Source organism: Panulirus ornatus, chromosome 73, assembly GCF_036320965.1.
Source record: "Panulirus ornatus isolate Po-2019 chromosome 73, ASM3632096v1, whole genome shotgun sequence".
In the NCBI taxonomy this organism is placed as follows: Eukaryota; Metazoa; Arthropoda; class Malacostraca; order Decapoda; family Palinuridae; genus Panulirus; species Panulirus ornatus.
The window spans coordinates 2,281,215-2,298,459 of NC_092296.1; the positions used below are offsets into that span (position 1 = coordinate 2,281,215).

General features: G+C 45.2%; 2 protein-coding genes across 12 annotated transcripts in view; both read right to left on the reverse strand.

Annotated features, from left to right (window-relative positions):
- The window catches only part of LOC139748165 (uncharacterized), a 41,088-nt gene extending 38,186 nt beyond the window's left edge, over window positions 1-2,902 (reverse strand). The window contains exon 1 of the mRNA XM_071660880.1: window positions 2,248-2,902. The gene's annotated coding sequence lies outside the window, so the exon portion shown is untranslated. The remainder of the gene's footprint in view (window positions 1-2,247) is intronic.
- Window positions 2,903-7,510: 4,608 nt separating this feature from the next.
- Window positions 7,511-17,245, reverse strand: part of Pkn (serine/threonine-protein kinase N) — a 418,274-nt gene continuing 408,539 nt past the window's right edge. For 6 of the 11 annotated variants that reach the window (XM_071661071.1, XM_071661070.1, XM_071661072.1 and 3 more), the window contains 5 exons: window positions 12,111-12,338; window positions 11,124-11,471; window positions 10,586-10,957; window positions 9,999-10,247; window positions 7,511-9,773 (listed from right to left, as the gene is read on the reverse strand). In XM_071661071.1, the coding sequence (XP_071517172.1) occupies window positions 9,630-9,773; window positions 9,999-10,247; window positions 10,586-10,957; window positions 11,124-11,471; window positions 12,111-12,338 (1,341 nt within the window). In that variant the 3' untranslated portion in view covers window positions 7,511-9,629. The remainder of the gene's footprint in view (window positions 9,774-9,998; window positions 10,248-10,585; window positions 10,958-11,123; window positions 11,472-12,110; window positions 12,339-17,245) is intronic. The other 5 variants (XM_071661069.1, XM_071661067.1, XM_071661063.1 and 2 more) reach the window with 2 other exon arrangements.

Sequence of the window (17,245 nt, forward strand, 5' to 3'; positions counted from 1 at the left end):
GCGCTCTGTCTGGGCACTACTTCCAACCATCGATGTAGATAGAAGACTCAAAAGGCGCGGTCTGTGGTGGGCACAGGCGCCTCTCTCTGGTCAGTGAGCTCTCACCACCCACCCACTCACCGCCCGCCCTCCTCCATCCCCTCAGCTCTCGCGTGTGGTCAGACTCGGAGTGGCCGGTATGGTGGTTTCGCCGAGCGCGGCGGCCACTCAGGTACCACGCGGCCGATATGGATGGACCCCCTGTCGGTCGCTGAAGGCGTCGAGGACGTTGTACTCCCTCTTGAAGAGCCTCGCTGTATGTATCATGTGGTCCTTGGCTTACCCCCCTGGCTCGCTGGACCGTGGGTGCTTACGATGGAGATACGTAAAGCTTGCCCTTAGCACACGTATGCTTACGATGGAGATACGTAAATTCTGCCCCTGGCGCACGTATGCTTACGATGGAGATACGTAGAGCCTGCCCCTGGCGCACGTATGCTTACGATGGAGATACGTAGAGCCTGCCCCTGGTGCACGTATGCTCACGATGGAGATACGTAAAGCCTGCCCTTAGCGCACGTATGCTTACGATGGAGATACGTAAAGCTTGCCTTGTTCTCCATCTCATTTCCCCTCGATGTCGCCCTACGTGGCTGGGAGTCCTAAAGGAGGGCGATCCTGTAGGAGGAACTTCAGCAGTATCGCAAGGATCGAGGTTATGATATTACCCCTGAGATGCGACCGCTGCCACGCTGGCGTGCGTGGCGGTGTCGTGGTCGGCGTCGACTACCACGGGCTTTGTAGTGTTACGTCGATGCGCGTGTTTGTGTATCTGTAGCCACTTACGTACGTGGTGTCGTGGTTTAGCGTTCCTGACCGTGCGCATTCACGGGCCCGCCCGGAGTCGAGTGCATAGGTTCGAATCCTGGTTACGGTCGGTCCACAGTCATCCTCGCTGTTCATCTACCCTTAAGGGCTTGGTCGGTAAAATGGGTACCTGGCTGTATATATATATATATATATATAGCGTTAATGGGATGGCCTTGATTAGGGCCTCTGTTGACCGTGCCGTCTTAGCTAACAAAAACGTGCGCTCGCACGCAACAAATTGGTGGCCCCAGGAGTGTACAATTCCCTCCCCGCACAGTACAAATAGGTGCTTACACACACACACACACACACACACACACGAGTGTAAAACTATCAGAAAATGCAAACAGGTAGACTCAAACGCAATAGCTTGTTATATACTGAACACTTAATAGCCGCTTGAAGTTTTCTTTCTCGTCTTCTCAGATAGTGTTCCATACTGATGTATCAGATATTGAATGTTCTCGACTTTACAATCGAATGATTTGATTTGTCAAGTGTTATCTTTGTAGATACATGCAAAAAGAAATTTATGCAAGCTATCCCTATTCTGTGCATAGATACAGTTTTCTCTAGTAACACTGTTTTCTATGACTAGTAGTAGGGTAACGAAAGTAATTGATTACTTTTTTCTTGGTTAAATGGCTGTATTATAAAACAAAAACGTGCCCACTGCCCACATTAGAAGAAAGGGAAACAGGTAAAGCATGTAGATGATAAAACAGGAATTAAGCTAGGAATATATGAAAAAATAGTTCATCTAAGAATTTCGGTGAATTAATGAATGTAAAGAGCACAGACACTTGAGAAACTGTGCGATTGCAAATAAAGTTCATGCACGTAGGGTACAGATAGACTAGCATCAGAATGAGTGATCACGCATGCATGCGTATGACCTTCGATATATTTTAGATCAGATTGGGTATAGAACAAAACCTTTAAGGAAAATTGACCACTTATTACTATTTGAGAATTCTCACTAACGCCGTTTTCTTCAAGGTCTAGATTCTCTGTGACTGTAGTGTGGGGGTAACTTGTATAGTTTTGCAGGAATTAACTTAATCGAATGATACACGTCACTTTGATATGCTTTCTACACACGTAAATGTAATATGTATTTTTCGAGTCATGGATCAGTTAGTTTACACGATATTTAGGAGTCGGTTTTGAGTGTCAATGTAGTTGATGCAGTCATCATTACGACGCTGGGATCCAAGGTTGGGGATGTTATCAAAATATATGAATTTAGATCAAAGTCTTAATCTTGGGGTCTGATTCCCACGAGGTTTCGCTATTTCGAAAGTTCATTTTGACGTATATGAAGGCTACAAGTAACATTTTTCCACCACCGTAACACCAAGTAGATACGAGTTTGGTTCTACATTCATGGATTCTTACCGGATTGAAGACGTGGCTTTAATCCTGTTCAGGAACACCTTGAAGGAGGTCACGCGTCGTAGAGGCCTGCCATCAGATGACGTAACTGGAAGTCCTTACGACAGATATGCTCCTGACGTAGGGCGCTGTGTACGTCGGCGGACGAAGTACATGGTTTCTTCTGCTAGCGTCCTTTTGTGGTCGTTGTGTGTAGACCGCCCGCCCGGAAACGTCGTAGGTTTTTTTTTTTTTTGTGTCGTTTACAGCGTCCTTCACTCCCCAGTACGTACGAGAGTGCCACAAGATCGACTATTGATAACTCCTGCGTCATCACAACATCCACGTCGTGGTAGTCAATGGCATTACCACAAACATTCCTTCACTCGTGTCTGGTGTTCAGCAAACCACCAGCCCGGTCGTCGGTAAGCAGGCCAGCACCACCCCTCTCCCCGGCTTCCGGTGCCCGGCCGGCAGTAAGCGGGCAACATACCAGGTGATCATCCAGCAGACGCCAGATTCCCACAACATCGTCCACACTGCGGCACTTGACACTTCCACATTGCACGTGGAACTCCTCCCTCTCCCAAGGCGGTACACACACAGACACACCCTCCCGCTAGCCCGACCAGTGTGGCGGGTAAGACGGTAAAGAGCCCAGCCAGCTAGCGCCAGCCCCAGCTCACTTCTGGCCTATGCCTGCATAATCCATGATTCGAATCGCGTGTGGACGAGTTTGCTTTAGAGTTCATGGGGACTGCCTCATCGAACGGTCGAACTGATCGTGTCGTTAGATTGGAAAATATACCGAGTTGTGGGGTGAAATAGAGGCAGAAATGGAGGGCAGGTTGTGGAATATAGCGAGTTGGTACAGTTATTATTATTCGTTCTGGTGTGACTATTTAACTTACCCACTCGTAGTAGTTCGAGAGGTTCGCTTATGCTTCATCGAATCACAGCTTCAGGTTTGGAGTCGAACATTGATCCTCGAATCACAGCCTCGGGTTTGGAGTCGGACAATTATTTTCACCTGCGGTTGTCTAAACTGATCATCGAAACAGCTTCGGATTTGGAGTCGAATGATTATTTTTATGAATGAATAATTTCATTGATTCTGTATAGCTGAATATTTTTTTTTCTCAACTTAATACATAATGTTGTATGTCCATCCCTCGTCTGGCAAAGTCGACAGGGTCGACCATTCCCTCCACTTAACTGCCTGTAATATCTATACCCCAGTCTCATGAGCACATTAACTATATATGTAAGGTTTGCCCCCATAAGTTATACAGTGGTGTTATTTAACACATATGAATAATGATGTAAGCAGAAAGAAGTGGTTCAGCTGGGCACCGAACGCAGCAGCAGACTGGATCAGTGCGTCGTGGTGACGGAACCATTATGACGAGGAGCAACCCGGGTGGAGGACACATCTCAGGTTGGAGCTACGGGGTTGAAGTATCCAAGTGACTTAGGCATGACATTGTGCGAGCGGGTGCTATGGGCTGCTCAGCAAGCTTTGAAGGCAGCGTTAAAAGAAGCTTGAACCTCTTCTGCTTGAAGGAAGATCGTGATCATTATGTGACTGTGGCTGGGCCCAGATGAAGCAGTCAAGTCTGTAACGAAGACATGTGGTTTGAGGGGGTGATATTTACGATACCCCAAGACACAGAACAGCACACCAAGGTGATTGTATTCATGTACCCAGTTGTACTCGATCCTGATTTCGATGATATACGATTCGCACGGACGAAGCGACATGAGGTCCGGGGGGTGGAAAGAAGAACCGATTATCAGCTTTGATGAAGGGGTAGAGACGTTCCGGAGAAGGTAGAGTTTGGCATAGGTTATGAAGAGGATTGCAAAAAGTTCATTGAACAGCTGTTTTGTGATACGAGTGCTCTAGGTGGGGCCATATGGTCTGGAAGTGCCAAAGTGAATATCATTGTCGCTGATGTGTAAAAGATAATGATGATTCAGTGGAATGTGGAGATAAAAAGTCTGGCCAACGTGCTGTGCGCCAGGTCCTGTTGCAATTGTGGCGGTGCGCATAATGCAGGTTCAACCAATTTGCAGTAGATTGAGACCGCAGGTGCGCGGCGCCCGGTGGCAGACCATGGAGGAAGTGCAGCAGCGGGAGAGGCAGGATGGACCAAGAAGTTATAGAAAAGACAACGTTGCCTCCCACTGAGGGCGTGTGGGAGGAGAGAATAGAACAGATTGGCGCGTTGAAGGTGACAGGAAGTGAAGGAAGGGCTGCACCGAAAAACCCCTCCAGAAGATGAGGTAAATGACGGACTCATTGATGAAGCAGTGTAGTAAAAGGATTGGTAATAACACCTCTCGTTCACTCTGGCTGAGTTACGTGCATGGTTGTAGCATCCGTGTAATGAGTTCCGGGGTTTTAAAATAAGGGCCGTTTGTTTACTGTCTTTGTACTGAACATATTTACACAGAAACTATGGTGTTTGTAAATATTTTTTTATGTTGTAAATCCCTCTAGGGGATGATGGAAATAAGGAGGGGCGCGGTATACTACCCAGTCCTTTTGATGTAAATGTGTCCATGAATACTTTTCAGTCTCCTTTTATTTGCTTCGTTGGTTTCGCCTGGGGTGATTAAACCCAGTTTGGTCTTCGTTTATCGTGCTTGTAAAGGCAACATTAAACAATAAGATTTTTATCTCCTGAACTTCCGATCATATCTCTTCTCTTGGGAAAACAACTGGATGAGGTTGAATGCGGTGGAAGGCGTGAGTTCGCTCGAGGTAATGAGAGCTTGCTGCGTCGCTTCCATGAGTCGGAGCTTCGTAGTGATTCGAAGCAGAGACTCGGGCCGAACGAACACACACACACACACAAAAGTTTCTCGGCTTGGTATAAAACTTTGACCCTGATTAAGACTAACATGAGCGATCATGTATTTTGGTTCGAGTGCATTATATGCAACTTAACAGTAAGTAACCTGGATTATTTTACTAGGAAGGTCAGTAATTGGTCCTTCGTTATTGTAGTTGTCATTACTGCCCAGTAACTAGAAGGCTTTATGTTAGCATCTCAATAGTTTGCAGTTGAAGGTATAAGGTAATCCTAGTACCAAGGCAGTAATCACTCTTATTTTTACGTATAATGTAATCCTAGTACCAAGGCAGTAATCACTCGTATTTTTACGTATAATGTAATCCTAGTACTAAGGCAGTAATCACTCGTATTTTTACGTATAATGTAATCCTAGTACCAAGATAGTAATCACTCGTATTTTTACGTATAATGTAATCATAGTACCATTGTATTTTTACGTATAATGTAATCATAGTACCATTGCAGTAATCATTTTATTACTTGTACAATGTTACGTTGAAGAACTACAATCTACCTGACCCGAGTCTTGCCTCACCAGCGTCGTGTTCGTATGATACCATCTGTTTTACGGTATACTAAGACATAAGACCTGAGGTGAAGATTTGGCTTTGTATAGTAAAAAGACGAAATTTTCTTAATTTTGTTTGACTTTCTTACTAAACCCTTATATGTTGTGTTTTTATGGGGTTGTAGTTGTGGTGTGAAGAGAGACGCAGAAAACACTGTGTTGTTAACACAGGGGGGTTTAGTGTTGCTTTGCCAGTCTGTTTTCAGTGGTTCAGTAATTCAGTTAATTTTTTTTTTTTATTTCCTAGGGTAATTTATAACCTCAGACAGGTTATTTTTTCACACAACTCACTTATTTAAGTTATGGATGGATCGTGTGTTTATAATAGTTATCCAGGCGGGGCTGGGAATAGGTCCAGGTGATGTCGTGGGTGTACACTGCAGTAAATGCTGTCGTGAGCAGCCTAGCTCCTTTCGCTTTTAAGTTATACGTATTTCTTTGTTTCTATATATTCGATCGTCTTTTTAAGTTTGATAAAGTTCGTTGAGGTTATTTTGCAGGTTTATGTATGTCTTTGATGGTAGATCACGTGTCGGTCTTGTATAAATATAGCCTGGTTCGAAGCACTCTTGAGCAGATTCCGAAGCTTCGAGTTCTCTGTTTCATTGATGTTATGAATATGTTGCGCCTCTCGAATCTGGTTGCTTTTGGAAGGGTAAATAATACACTCGCAGTCATTTACATGCCTTTATGGTCATTTGCATATCTGAAAAGACGGTCTTAAGCATGTGTTTTGTTTAGTATGTTATGTAGATTGATGAGGATTTATGATACTCTGTAATTCATTGGTTTGTTTTTTAATGTATTTCGCGCTGGCTGTTGTCGATATTGAAGCTGTATGGGTCTGGGGCAGAAGACGGTCCTGTGGGCTTCTGTAGGTGAAGCGTCGGTGGCAAATCTTGATGAGGATTTCTGGCGTGATGAGCAGGTCGGCCGGCATCTTGCCCATCTTAGGTGATGGCAATAACCAGCGCCACTGTTTCCAGGCGGTTGGATCATTAACATTAATAGGGGGACAGTTATGTAGAGTTATTTTGGATTGTGATAACCATATATGGAGGTTAAATCTTCACCCTTGCTATCTCTCAACCATTCATACCACTAGTGGCCGCTTCTTTGTTGATTTTCTACCCAAGTCTTTCGTCTCCCAAGCCAGATAATTACGCCACCCCTATAAACTGTCACCTCCCACGGTCAGGTGTTCTGGAGAGTGATGCAGACAGGCTCCTGTAAAAGAATGGGGTTCCTAGCGACCTAAGCGAGTGTCTTGTGGAAGACGTTACTCCCTACCCAGCAATGCTGGGAAAGTCTATAACCCCGGCAGGGAATCTGGCATGATCACTAGGCACCTTCATCGTCTTTCGCAGAGTGTAAATAGCCCTTTTTATATGCAGACGTCCTCACAGTTACCATCGTAGCTCTACTCATACAGCAATGCATCACACAAAACAATGCTCACTCACACTAGTGTCTACATTCCCACTTCTCTCTCTCTCTCTCTCCACCTATTCTCTTGCTCTCCTCACACTATCCACCTCTCAAAATATCCTTAGTATCTTTGAAGGTCTCTCGCTCTTCGTCCTCTAACGAACCCTAGCCTTCACATCCACTTCTGGGCTTAAAGGCACTTCATCCAGTATGGGCAAATGGGAAGGTATTGTACTTAATGTAAGACGTGTCAGCAAATCACCCAAAACTGATCGTCTGTTCATGCTGTTGCGGGCTGAAAATTTGAGCTTTAATTATACATCTACTTACCTCTAAATGTTAACCATTTGTTAAGAGATTTTACATTCACCTTAAGCATATGGATGAACATTACACTTTAAACAAGGAAGGGTTTATGAAACGTCATGTATAAAATATATGTATAAATTTATTGAAGACATAATAGCTACAAAACAGACTGTTAACCCTTACACAACTGTTTAATCACCTGTACAAGCCTAACAGTTCTCGGGCCCCCGCCCAGTGTGTGTGTGTGGGGACACTTCTACACCTAAAATAATAAGTTATAAACAGACAAGCATTGGAGAATAGAACACAAGTCCTAGAAATATACACAATCCTAATTCAAGCGAAGTTATATCAGACAGAAAATCTGACTCATTATACATCTGTAAAAATACAATTCAAATCGAGAAGATCAACAACGCAAAATAATTATCTGAACATAATTGTTTTGATTAGTTTTTTTTTTCTTCCGCAGATGCAGATCTTATGGCAACAGGATTTTTGGCAGCAACAAATTAAAAAAAAGGTAAGAATAATAATAATAATAATAAATGTCCATCTTCCTTTTTCATATATATAAATTTTTTTTCTTCACTTCTGCTACCAACAGGACAGAGTGTTCAGCAGCCACTATTAATATACATAACCGGATTTCATCATAAAATTCATATTACAGTATTTAAAATATTTATATCCTAGAGGATCATCACTTGTTTAATTTACACTAGTCATCCCTACTTATGTCAACAAAATCACTGGAGGATGTGAACAAAAAAAATTTATTATTCACAAATCCGGGTGGGTCTGCGATACATGACGCAAAGCCACGTTGTAAAGTAGGCACACTTTATATTTTTTCTTTAGGATAATTAAAACTGAGCATTAAAAAAGTTTGTGTGTTTGTGTGCACGTTGTGGCCCAGCGTCATCTTGCACAGACCCACCCATCTTAAAAAATGGGTGTGTGTGTGTGTGTGTGTGGGCTTCTGGCTAGAAGAATGGGGGGGGGGGGGGGGGTGTAGGGAAAAGGGAGGGAAGGGGGTTGTGGGTGGTGGTTTCAGTGATCCGCTATCTCACATGCAGTGCTCACAAATGTTGGTAAGTAGACCCCAGCTTCGTCAGGTCCTCTTTCTTCGTTAAGTAGATTCCAGACAAATTCATATACATTCAAATTTTCGGGATGAGTTCACGTGAGGGAGGAATGGGGGGGTTTGGTGGAGGGGAAGGGAGAGTATGTGTGAGTATTCCAAGAGAGGAGGAACTTCAGGACCTTTGTGAAGTCGACGATGCATAAAGTACATATCACAATACGAGTAAATAGTTGCATTCAGAAGTTAACAACAGGAAAAAAAGGCCACAGGTTATCACAATGAGAGGTTCTTAGAATTTGGACGGGCGTTCGTTAATTTATCTCTTGCAAAAACTGTTTTCCTTTTTCTTTACATAATGTATGTCCAAATTAGTGGTAATGATGGGAAGAGAGAAAAAAAAAAAGTCCGAGATATATATATTTAAATGTTCCCATGTGTTGACTTTTTAGTGTTGATTTTTTTTTTCCAAAGCCTGACAACAGCAGGAGTGATCGCAGTGATGGCTCAATACAACCCGTCACTTACCAACCCTCGTTAGTGGTCACGTAAAGGCAAGCGAGCATAAGATGTCGCCTCCCGGACCATGAGTTTGGGGGTAGGCAACAAACTAACAGGGATTAGTACTATTTACTTGCGACAGTGTTTTTATTTTTTTAAGCTTTTTTTTTTAATGTTTGTGTCAGAGAGAAAGAGGGAGAGAGTGAGTGAGAGAGAGAGAGGAGAGGGGAGAAATATGGCGTTTATGTACAACCGTGTGTGTGTGAGGTCGTGACAGGGCCACAGTAGTAGTGAAACGAATCCTGTCCAAGCTTCTGTCATTACCAGCAGGTACAGACACCTGGTACCCATGAGCTGGGCTTCATAAATGAACATCAGAGGTCCACGTAGGTTCCAGCGAGAGGAAAAAATGCATTAATGCTTTCGCCACGCCTGCCTCACAACTGCTGTTGCTGCTATTAAGCAAGCCAAGCCACGCCTCAAGTGAGCAAAAGGCAGGCCAACAGCCGGTCGAGCAGCTGTCGCTGCTGCTGCTGCCACGGGTGAGCTGCTCCAGGCATTAAGATTCCTCGTCGAAATACGTTACAGCCCGGCCGGCGGCGGCCCCGCATTAGAGGCCCTCCACTGAGATTGCCCTCCTGGCATCATGCCGCACTCAGCACCAGTCGGCCATGTAATTGAAGTCCTTGAAGAGGGTCTGGTCTGACTCGTTCAGGTGGCGAGGGTCCTTGGGCGGCGTCAGGGCGGGCTTTTCGAGGGTGAACTCTTCGTCGAAGTTGCTAACGTCCTCAGGAGAGGTCTGAAAAAGGACAAGAAAACGATACTTACACAAAGAAGTAAATAACAGTTTAATTCTACTAAGTATGCCGCCTAGTTAAGTCGACGAAGCAATGTAGATTTCCGGAGGCTAGAAATTGTCTAGATTAGGATCAGGTTATAGGAGGAAATGCAAAAAATATAAATATACTCGTTCTAAAATGCCAGGTTTGATTTAAGAGTTGGTGGGGACCTGCGCGACACTTACTACGGTGGGCACGAACGGTGGCTTGACCTTGCGCTGTAACAGGTCGTCCCAGCCAACGCTACGGAAGAACTGCTGCTTCTTGACGTCTTCGGCATCCTTCTCGCTGGCTCCCAGACGCCTGTCTGGGTGCTTCCGGAGGAGCTTACGCATGATGGCCACCGCCTCGATGGAGAGAAACCGTGGGTATCTCACCTCGTCGTTCACAATACTGTCAAAGACTTCCTCTTCGTCGTCACCAGGGAAAGGGGACTGTTGATGGAAAGGAAGAATTAACCAATTGTTCTTGCATGATGAAAATGAAAAGGGGTTAACCAATCGTTCTTGCATGATGGAAAGGAGAAGGGTTAACCAATCGTTCTTGCACGATGGAAAGGAAAAGGGTTAACCAATCGTTCTTGCACGATGGAAAGGAAAAGGGTTAACCAATCGTTCTTGCATGATGGGAAGGAAGAGTTAATTTATCGTTCTTGCATCATGACTGGATGAGATTACTCTACTTTCAATGTCATTTTTAGTAATGGATCTCATTACAGCAAAGGTCATTCAATACAGATGAGGTAGTAACAACATTTAGCGGGTCAACTCACCTCCCCAACAAGCATCTCAAATATCAAGACGCCGAGGCCCCACCAGTCGACGGCTCTGGTGTACGAAGTCTCCGTGAGGACTTCCGGCGCCAGGAACTCCGGCGTGCCGCAGAAGGTGCCGGTCCGGTCGCCGTAGCCCATGCCCTCTTTGCACAGCCCGAAATCCGCAATCTTTACGTAACCTTCCGTGTCCAGCAGCAGGTTGTCCAGCTTGAGATCCCGGTAGATGATCTTGTTGTCGTGCAGGTACTGGAGTCCGAGTACGACGCAGGCGGCGTAGAACACCGCTCGGGGCTCGTCGAAGACGTCCGCGTGTATGTGCATCATCAGGTCGCCTCCCGCCGCGTACTCCATCACGAAACACACGTGGCTCTGGAAACCAATCCGAGCATAAACCATCCAGTTATTTTAACCTGGCGTCCCCAATCCCTACACTTAAATATGGGCCAATTAATCCTATCAAAGTAACAGGCCGTCCAGCCTAAGGGCCTACAAGAGAGAGAATCCAGAGACTGCTAAGTGGCTTAATGGAACTTACCTCCGTCTGGTAACAGGCGAAGAGGTTGACGAGGAAGGGATGTCTGACGGAGTTGGCAACCTCGAAGATTCTCTTCTCCGCCAGGAGGCTCTCCACCTCGTCTCTCGCGATGATGTCCCCCTTCTTGAGAGCCTTGATGGCGAAGTACTCGCCCGTGTTCTTGTACTGACCCAGGATGACCTTGCCGAAGTGTCCTCTGCCCAGGACGGAGATGAGGCGGAACTGCTCCATCCCCATGGACCCGTACTGGGAATTCCGGTAGGTGTCGTAGGCAGAGTCCCTGTCACGGTCGAACCGTGACAGGGGCAAGTTTCGTGTCCGTACCTCGTCCACATCGCGTACCCCAACCTGTACCGATAAGACAACATCGGTTTTACTATCACTTCCATTACTTCAAACACTTTTATATTCTTCACACATACACAAGTATGTATGTATATATACTTGAGAGAATAAGATGGATGAAGCACAAAGCAAGTAGGCATATAAATAGTTAAAAAAAAAAAAAAGCATTGCTTTACTTGTGTTAATAAAAAGAAATGTACAGTTTGCATCAAGTGATTTCCACTGAGATGAGTGGATTACATTTTAGATCACAGCTAAGTAATGTCAAACCATGCCAGAGAACCAAGACGGAGTCCAGTCAGTATTTAACAATGGGCTTTACAAGGGCTTGAGCTTGTCTTAATATAAGGCATATATGAAGAAGACAGAACAAGCACGAAGAGGAGAGCGGTTGCAACAGTGAATGTGGTGGTTAGTCGACAGCTCATTTAGCGTGGTGGGGTTTTAGTCAATTATATATATATATATATATATACACGGAGCGACTGCGAGAGAGGAGGCCGGGTCACACACGACAGGGGGGGGGTGTGTTAGTGTATGATGACAGGGAGGGAGGGTTGGTTTATATCTGGGGGTGTGATTGGGTAACAATCAACCGGGGGGGAGGGGGGGGGGTGTTACAAGAGGGCGTTGGCAGTGTACCTGGTCTTCTGGCAGGTGGACATGGTAGGAGGGCGGAGAGGACGAGCACGGCCGGGAGCAGGGTCGGGAGGAGCTGCCCTCGGCCGCCAGTTCCTGCTCCTCCTCCTCCTCCTCCTCCTCCTCTACCTCCTCGATACTGACCTGGCCCTCGACAGGGCCCGAGGTGCCGCTCACGCCGCGCTCAATGACCTCTCCCTCGTGCAGGAAGTTGAACTCGTTCAGCGCGTTCTGGTCATCAAGAACACCAGAAGTGTCAGAAGGCAGAACGTACACACACACACACACACACAAACACACCTACTTTTACAGCAGCCTTGACCTACCAACTTCATGTGCATTTGATAAGTGCAAAGTAAATTACTTTTGACATGAGATGGTGAAGGAGAAAAGTATATATATATATTGCAGTTATAAAATACATGTGATTCAGTGCAAATAGATTACCAAAAGAAAATATATACCAGATACAGGAATTATAAGATGACATAATGCGTGCAGAGTGTATATATATACCAGGATATAAGTGACTTTAATGTGAGTTGGTGCAGCAGAGATATAACGTTGCGCGTGACATGCATTATACTATATCGCCCAGACTGCTTCACAAAAATGATAAAGGAATCGACCGTGTACATTGGTCTTTGTCACCATTCGCCTCTCAACCCACTTATGTTTGCCACTTGAACACCCACCTTAAACATCCCCACCCCAAGACTCGTGAAGTTTGACCCCCTCCCAACTCCCATCCCGGCTTATTCACAACCGCCAAGCGGAGATAGACAGCGGCTTACCTGCAGGAGGTTCTGCCAGGTCTCCGGCTTCAGCACCTTCTTCAGGAGATGCACCAGCGCCCTCAGGTTGACGTTGAGGGTCGAGACGCCCTTAATGTCCAAGACGGCCTTTACCAGCGAGAGCACACTCTCCTGCTCTGACTCGCCCTGATCCCTTATGTGCCTCACGGTTTTGGCCACCATGCTTGACGGGTTCCACCACAGCTCGTCGCGGTCGTACTCAGGTGGTGGTGGCAGCAGCCGGTACGATTTATACACACACAAGGGGAACACAACCAGCTTACGACGGAGATACACCACCTCACGACGCGCAGCAAGTCTATAAACTGTTGAGGGGGGGATGGCCAACGCGACCTTATATGCTGTCGGATGATACCGCGGCTATCGTATGCCTCCCGATAACGGCGGTGTGGCGACGCTGCCGCTCCTCTTCTCGTACGTCCGGCCTGCCGTACCCAACAGAACAATTAAACGCCATATCCTCAGTCACGACTAAGGAGGAAATGCACACTGAAGTGTCCCTTCCCTTTGCTCACCTTCCCCGCGTATTGGATCATCCGTCTCTGACTCATTTTTCCCAGCTTTTGTCTGCGTCTTAAGTTACTATTTTGTGCATGATGCAACTGGTCTGTTGATGTTACGTTCGGTTCCGTTGCATTACGCATGACCACAACTGCTCTACAGGTGTTACGTTCGGCTCCGTTGCAAGACAGCGACGCGTCAAAAACCCCCATTGAGGTTTTCCGGCCATCTTTCCTGCTTCGCCGGGACTAGCAGTATCATGATGTGAGACCTTCCACTTATGAATATGACCCTGACCAACACCCAGGCCTCGCTGGGCCAACAGCTTAGACTAAAGTCCGCCATAAACAGGACCACATTTTCAAGCAGCCACACACGTGAAACAATCAAATGCCCAGAAGTTCTTCGTGGAAATAATCTCCACATTTAGAACGTTTCCATACGAGTAACCCATGAGACGAAGCTGCCCAGTAACTACCTCACTAACGTGTTGTTGACCATTCCACAGTCTCAGTTCGCATCGCTAGGGAGAGAAATATCAATTTCCAAGACAACTGTAAAATAACGTATATATTTCTTGACTGGCTAGGCATTATCTAAGATTATCTAAACGGCGTGGCCAAGGACGCTTGGTCAGCTGAATATGATCTCGTCTCAACAGGCACTCGGGCTTCTTCAGCATTACCTGTAATCATGCGCTCGTAAACAACTCAGGAAAAAAAAAAAGACAACTTGAACAAGAGTGGAAACGAGGAAAACGGCCAGAGCAATTCGACCAAGCTATCGAAATACACCCGTATATATATATATATATATATATATATATATATATATATATATATATATATATATATATATATATATATATACTCATTCCACATAGGATTAAGCATCAACTTTTAGCCACAGTTGGTTGGTTGAGCTAAATTCAGTCCCAAAGACAACCAGGGACATTAAGGTTTAGTTTTTTTTTTTTTTACAACTACATTGGTCATTTGAGCCTTGTAAAGCTGTTTTAAACAACCACCTGGGTCATTAAGGCCGAAAAAGGCTTTTAGCCATAACGAGGGTCATCAAAGCCGTTAAGTATTAAACCGACAATAAAATATCTTGAACAACAACACCGGATGACCAGCAATAATTCAACCGGTATATTCATAACAAATGGTAATCACATGCTGGATCACCAAGGACTGGGCTGGTATAAGTAATTTCAAACAAGTTACACAGGAAGTGGACTATTTGGAGAAGACTGCACAACAATGACTTGCTTATATAAGGCAGATATACGTGTGAACCGCTTGCAAGTTGCAAAGGCAGGATACTTCTAAAGCATATGGGGTGGAAAACAGTACTATGTTTGAAATGCTTTAACGCACGAGAATCGTATCTGAATTTACTCATTTTCCGACAGTCGAGAACGTTAATGTTGCAGGAAGAGATTCAGCTGACTGAAGTTTACACTTTTCAGTATCAATGAGAGGGGCCACCAGGCATTAGTGACTTAACCCAGCCGGCGTTTTTCATCTGGGGTATTATGGTCTCTACTGAGCCTGCTTGTGAAACCATACGAGTCCACGGGGAAATGGAACACAAGTTCCCAAGTGCACTTTCGTGTAATAATCACATCAAGGGAGATACAAGAGAGAAATACAAAAGTCAGTTGGTAAACCCTAGCCTGAGTCAGGTACCCATTTCATCGACCAAACCCTTAGGGGTGGATGAACAGCTGGGTTGACTGTGGACCGACTGCCGCAGCCGGTATTCGAACCTATGCGCTCGACCCTGGGCGGCCCCGTGAATGCGTCACGGTTAGGAACGCTACCCGATAAACCACAAAGGTTCGAAAGATCGTTTTAAAGTTTGATGTAGGTAGACTCAAGTTATAGTTTGACGCACTTACTTGGTTATTGGTAATGGTTACCGTCGTGAATCTGTCCATTAATCCATGGAGGGCAAAGGTAAATAAATCTTGGGAATGTTGGCCGTGACCTCTGAGTATTCAAGGTCAAAAGGTCAGGACACATACCCCCCCCGCAGAGAACTCCAGTGGTCAGGAAGTTAATAATAAATTCTTATGTAGGATTTATGCAGCCGAAATTGTCACTGTCTATGTTCCTCTTTCGTGCAAATACTCGAACTGTCTACCCTCCCCCTCTCTCTCTCTCTCTCTCTCTCTCTCAAAATGTCCTCCTTGCGGTCATTGTCTCGTTTGCTGATATCCTATTTAACACTCACATGCCTTCCATATAAGTCCCCCCCATTTTCTTCCCCAGTGTGTTTACCAACTTTACAAATATATGAAACCGTCCATGTGACCTGTGCACGCCTCTGTGCTGTAATTTTCCCAGGTGTGCAGCAGTACACGTCCCACGCATATTTCACATTTATGTATTTTCCTCATCAGTGAATTGCAGTCACGATGAAATGGCAGCAGCTTTGTCGCGTTAATATAAAGACGGTTCACTTCACGCCTGAAACACTAAAACGCTTTCCTTTAACAGCAAATTGGCCCAAACTAAAAAAATTACCTACCACGAATACAATGTCTCTAGAGATGTGTTGGATTGCATTTTTTTTTTTTTTTCGCAAAAACAACCGTGATTCACTGATAACCTAGTTCAAAGATTATGATTACACTTGCTATATAGCGATTCAATATAAACATATCGTGTTGTAAGGGAACATATAAATTGCTTATACTCTGATAACTGCCTTTAGTATTGCACGTTTTCTAGTTACATTTAAAAACCACTATTGGGCAATTAATAATAATACTAATACACGTTATGTCTTCATAATCTCGTAGGTTTAAACTCAAGAATAAATGGCCTGAAAAGGCTCAAACATGGTTAGTTTCAGCTCGAAATCTCTTTCAAAAAGTGGAACTGGAGAACTGTGGTGATGATGTCGGATATTTTAGTCACCCAATCAGATTACGACTTCAATAAAAATCTCGGCGTCTTACGTCCACGAGATAAAATTATCCGTGGTTCGAAGTGCAAGTTGCCTGAGAGAGGGAGGGGGTCCAACATCCGACAACACGGCCTCACCTCTCGTCCTGAATCCCGAGACGCGCTTGTTCGTGCCCCCATCTTCAGAGCCAGCAAGTGGTATCCTTTGTTCGGCACATCTAATAAACCATACAAACTATTAATCTCTCATTTAACTACTGGTTTACCCCTATGATCGCCAGGCAGTTAATGGAACTTAAAAGATAATGCGACATTAAAAAAAAAAAAAAAGGCGAACGGATATCGGTCACTTCGACGTACTGACACTTAAAGCGGAAGCAGAGTTTTATGCAGCTCTCCCTCTGTGGAGTTCAACCTCTTTTATCAACGGGGGTATGCGGTAAGGTGAGGTCCTTGGGTACACAGAGAGAGAGAGAGAGAGAGAGAGAGAGAGAGAGAGAGAGAGAGAGAGAGAGAGAGAGAGAGAGAGAGAGAGAGGAGGAGGGGGACGCATGTCATGTGGGGGGCGCGTGCGCGCACACACACATACGATCACGTAGTGGTGGACCCACTCTGATCCAGGAGCAATAATATATCGTTCCTGAGGCATTTCAGCCGGACGACCGGTGTGTGTGGCATAAACCTCGACGATATGCCTCCTGTATGTGCGACAACGGAAATAAGAAATATGCATTTACCATACGGAAAGGAGATGCCCGTAAGAACAGACTGACGCGCGTCATTCCTTTCACACAAACGTGACGATGAACACCACGTACACGAGAGTGTGGTTTGGAAGACTCGCCATCACCAACACCCACGTGTATCAAGACGTATCATTATTACTATGCAAAGTCACCTAGTGTGG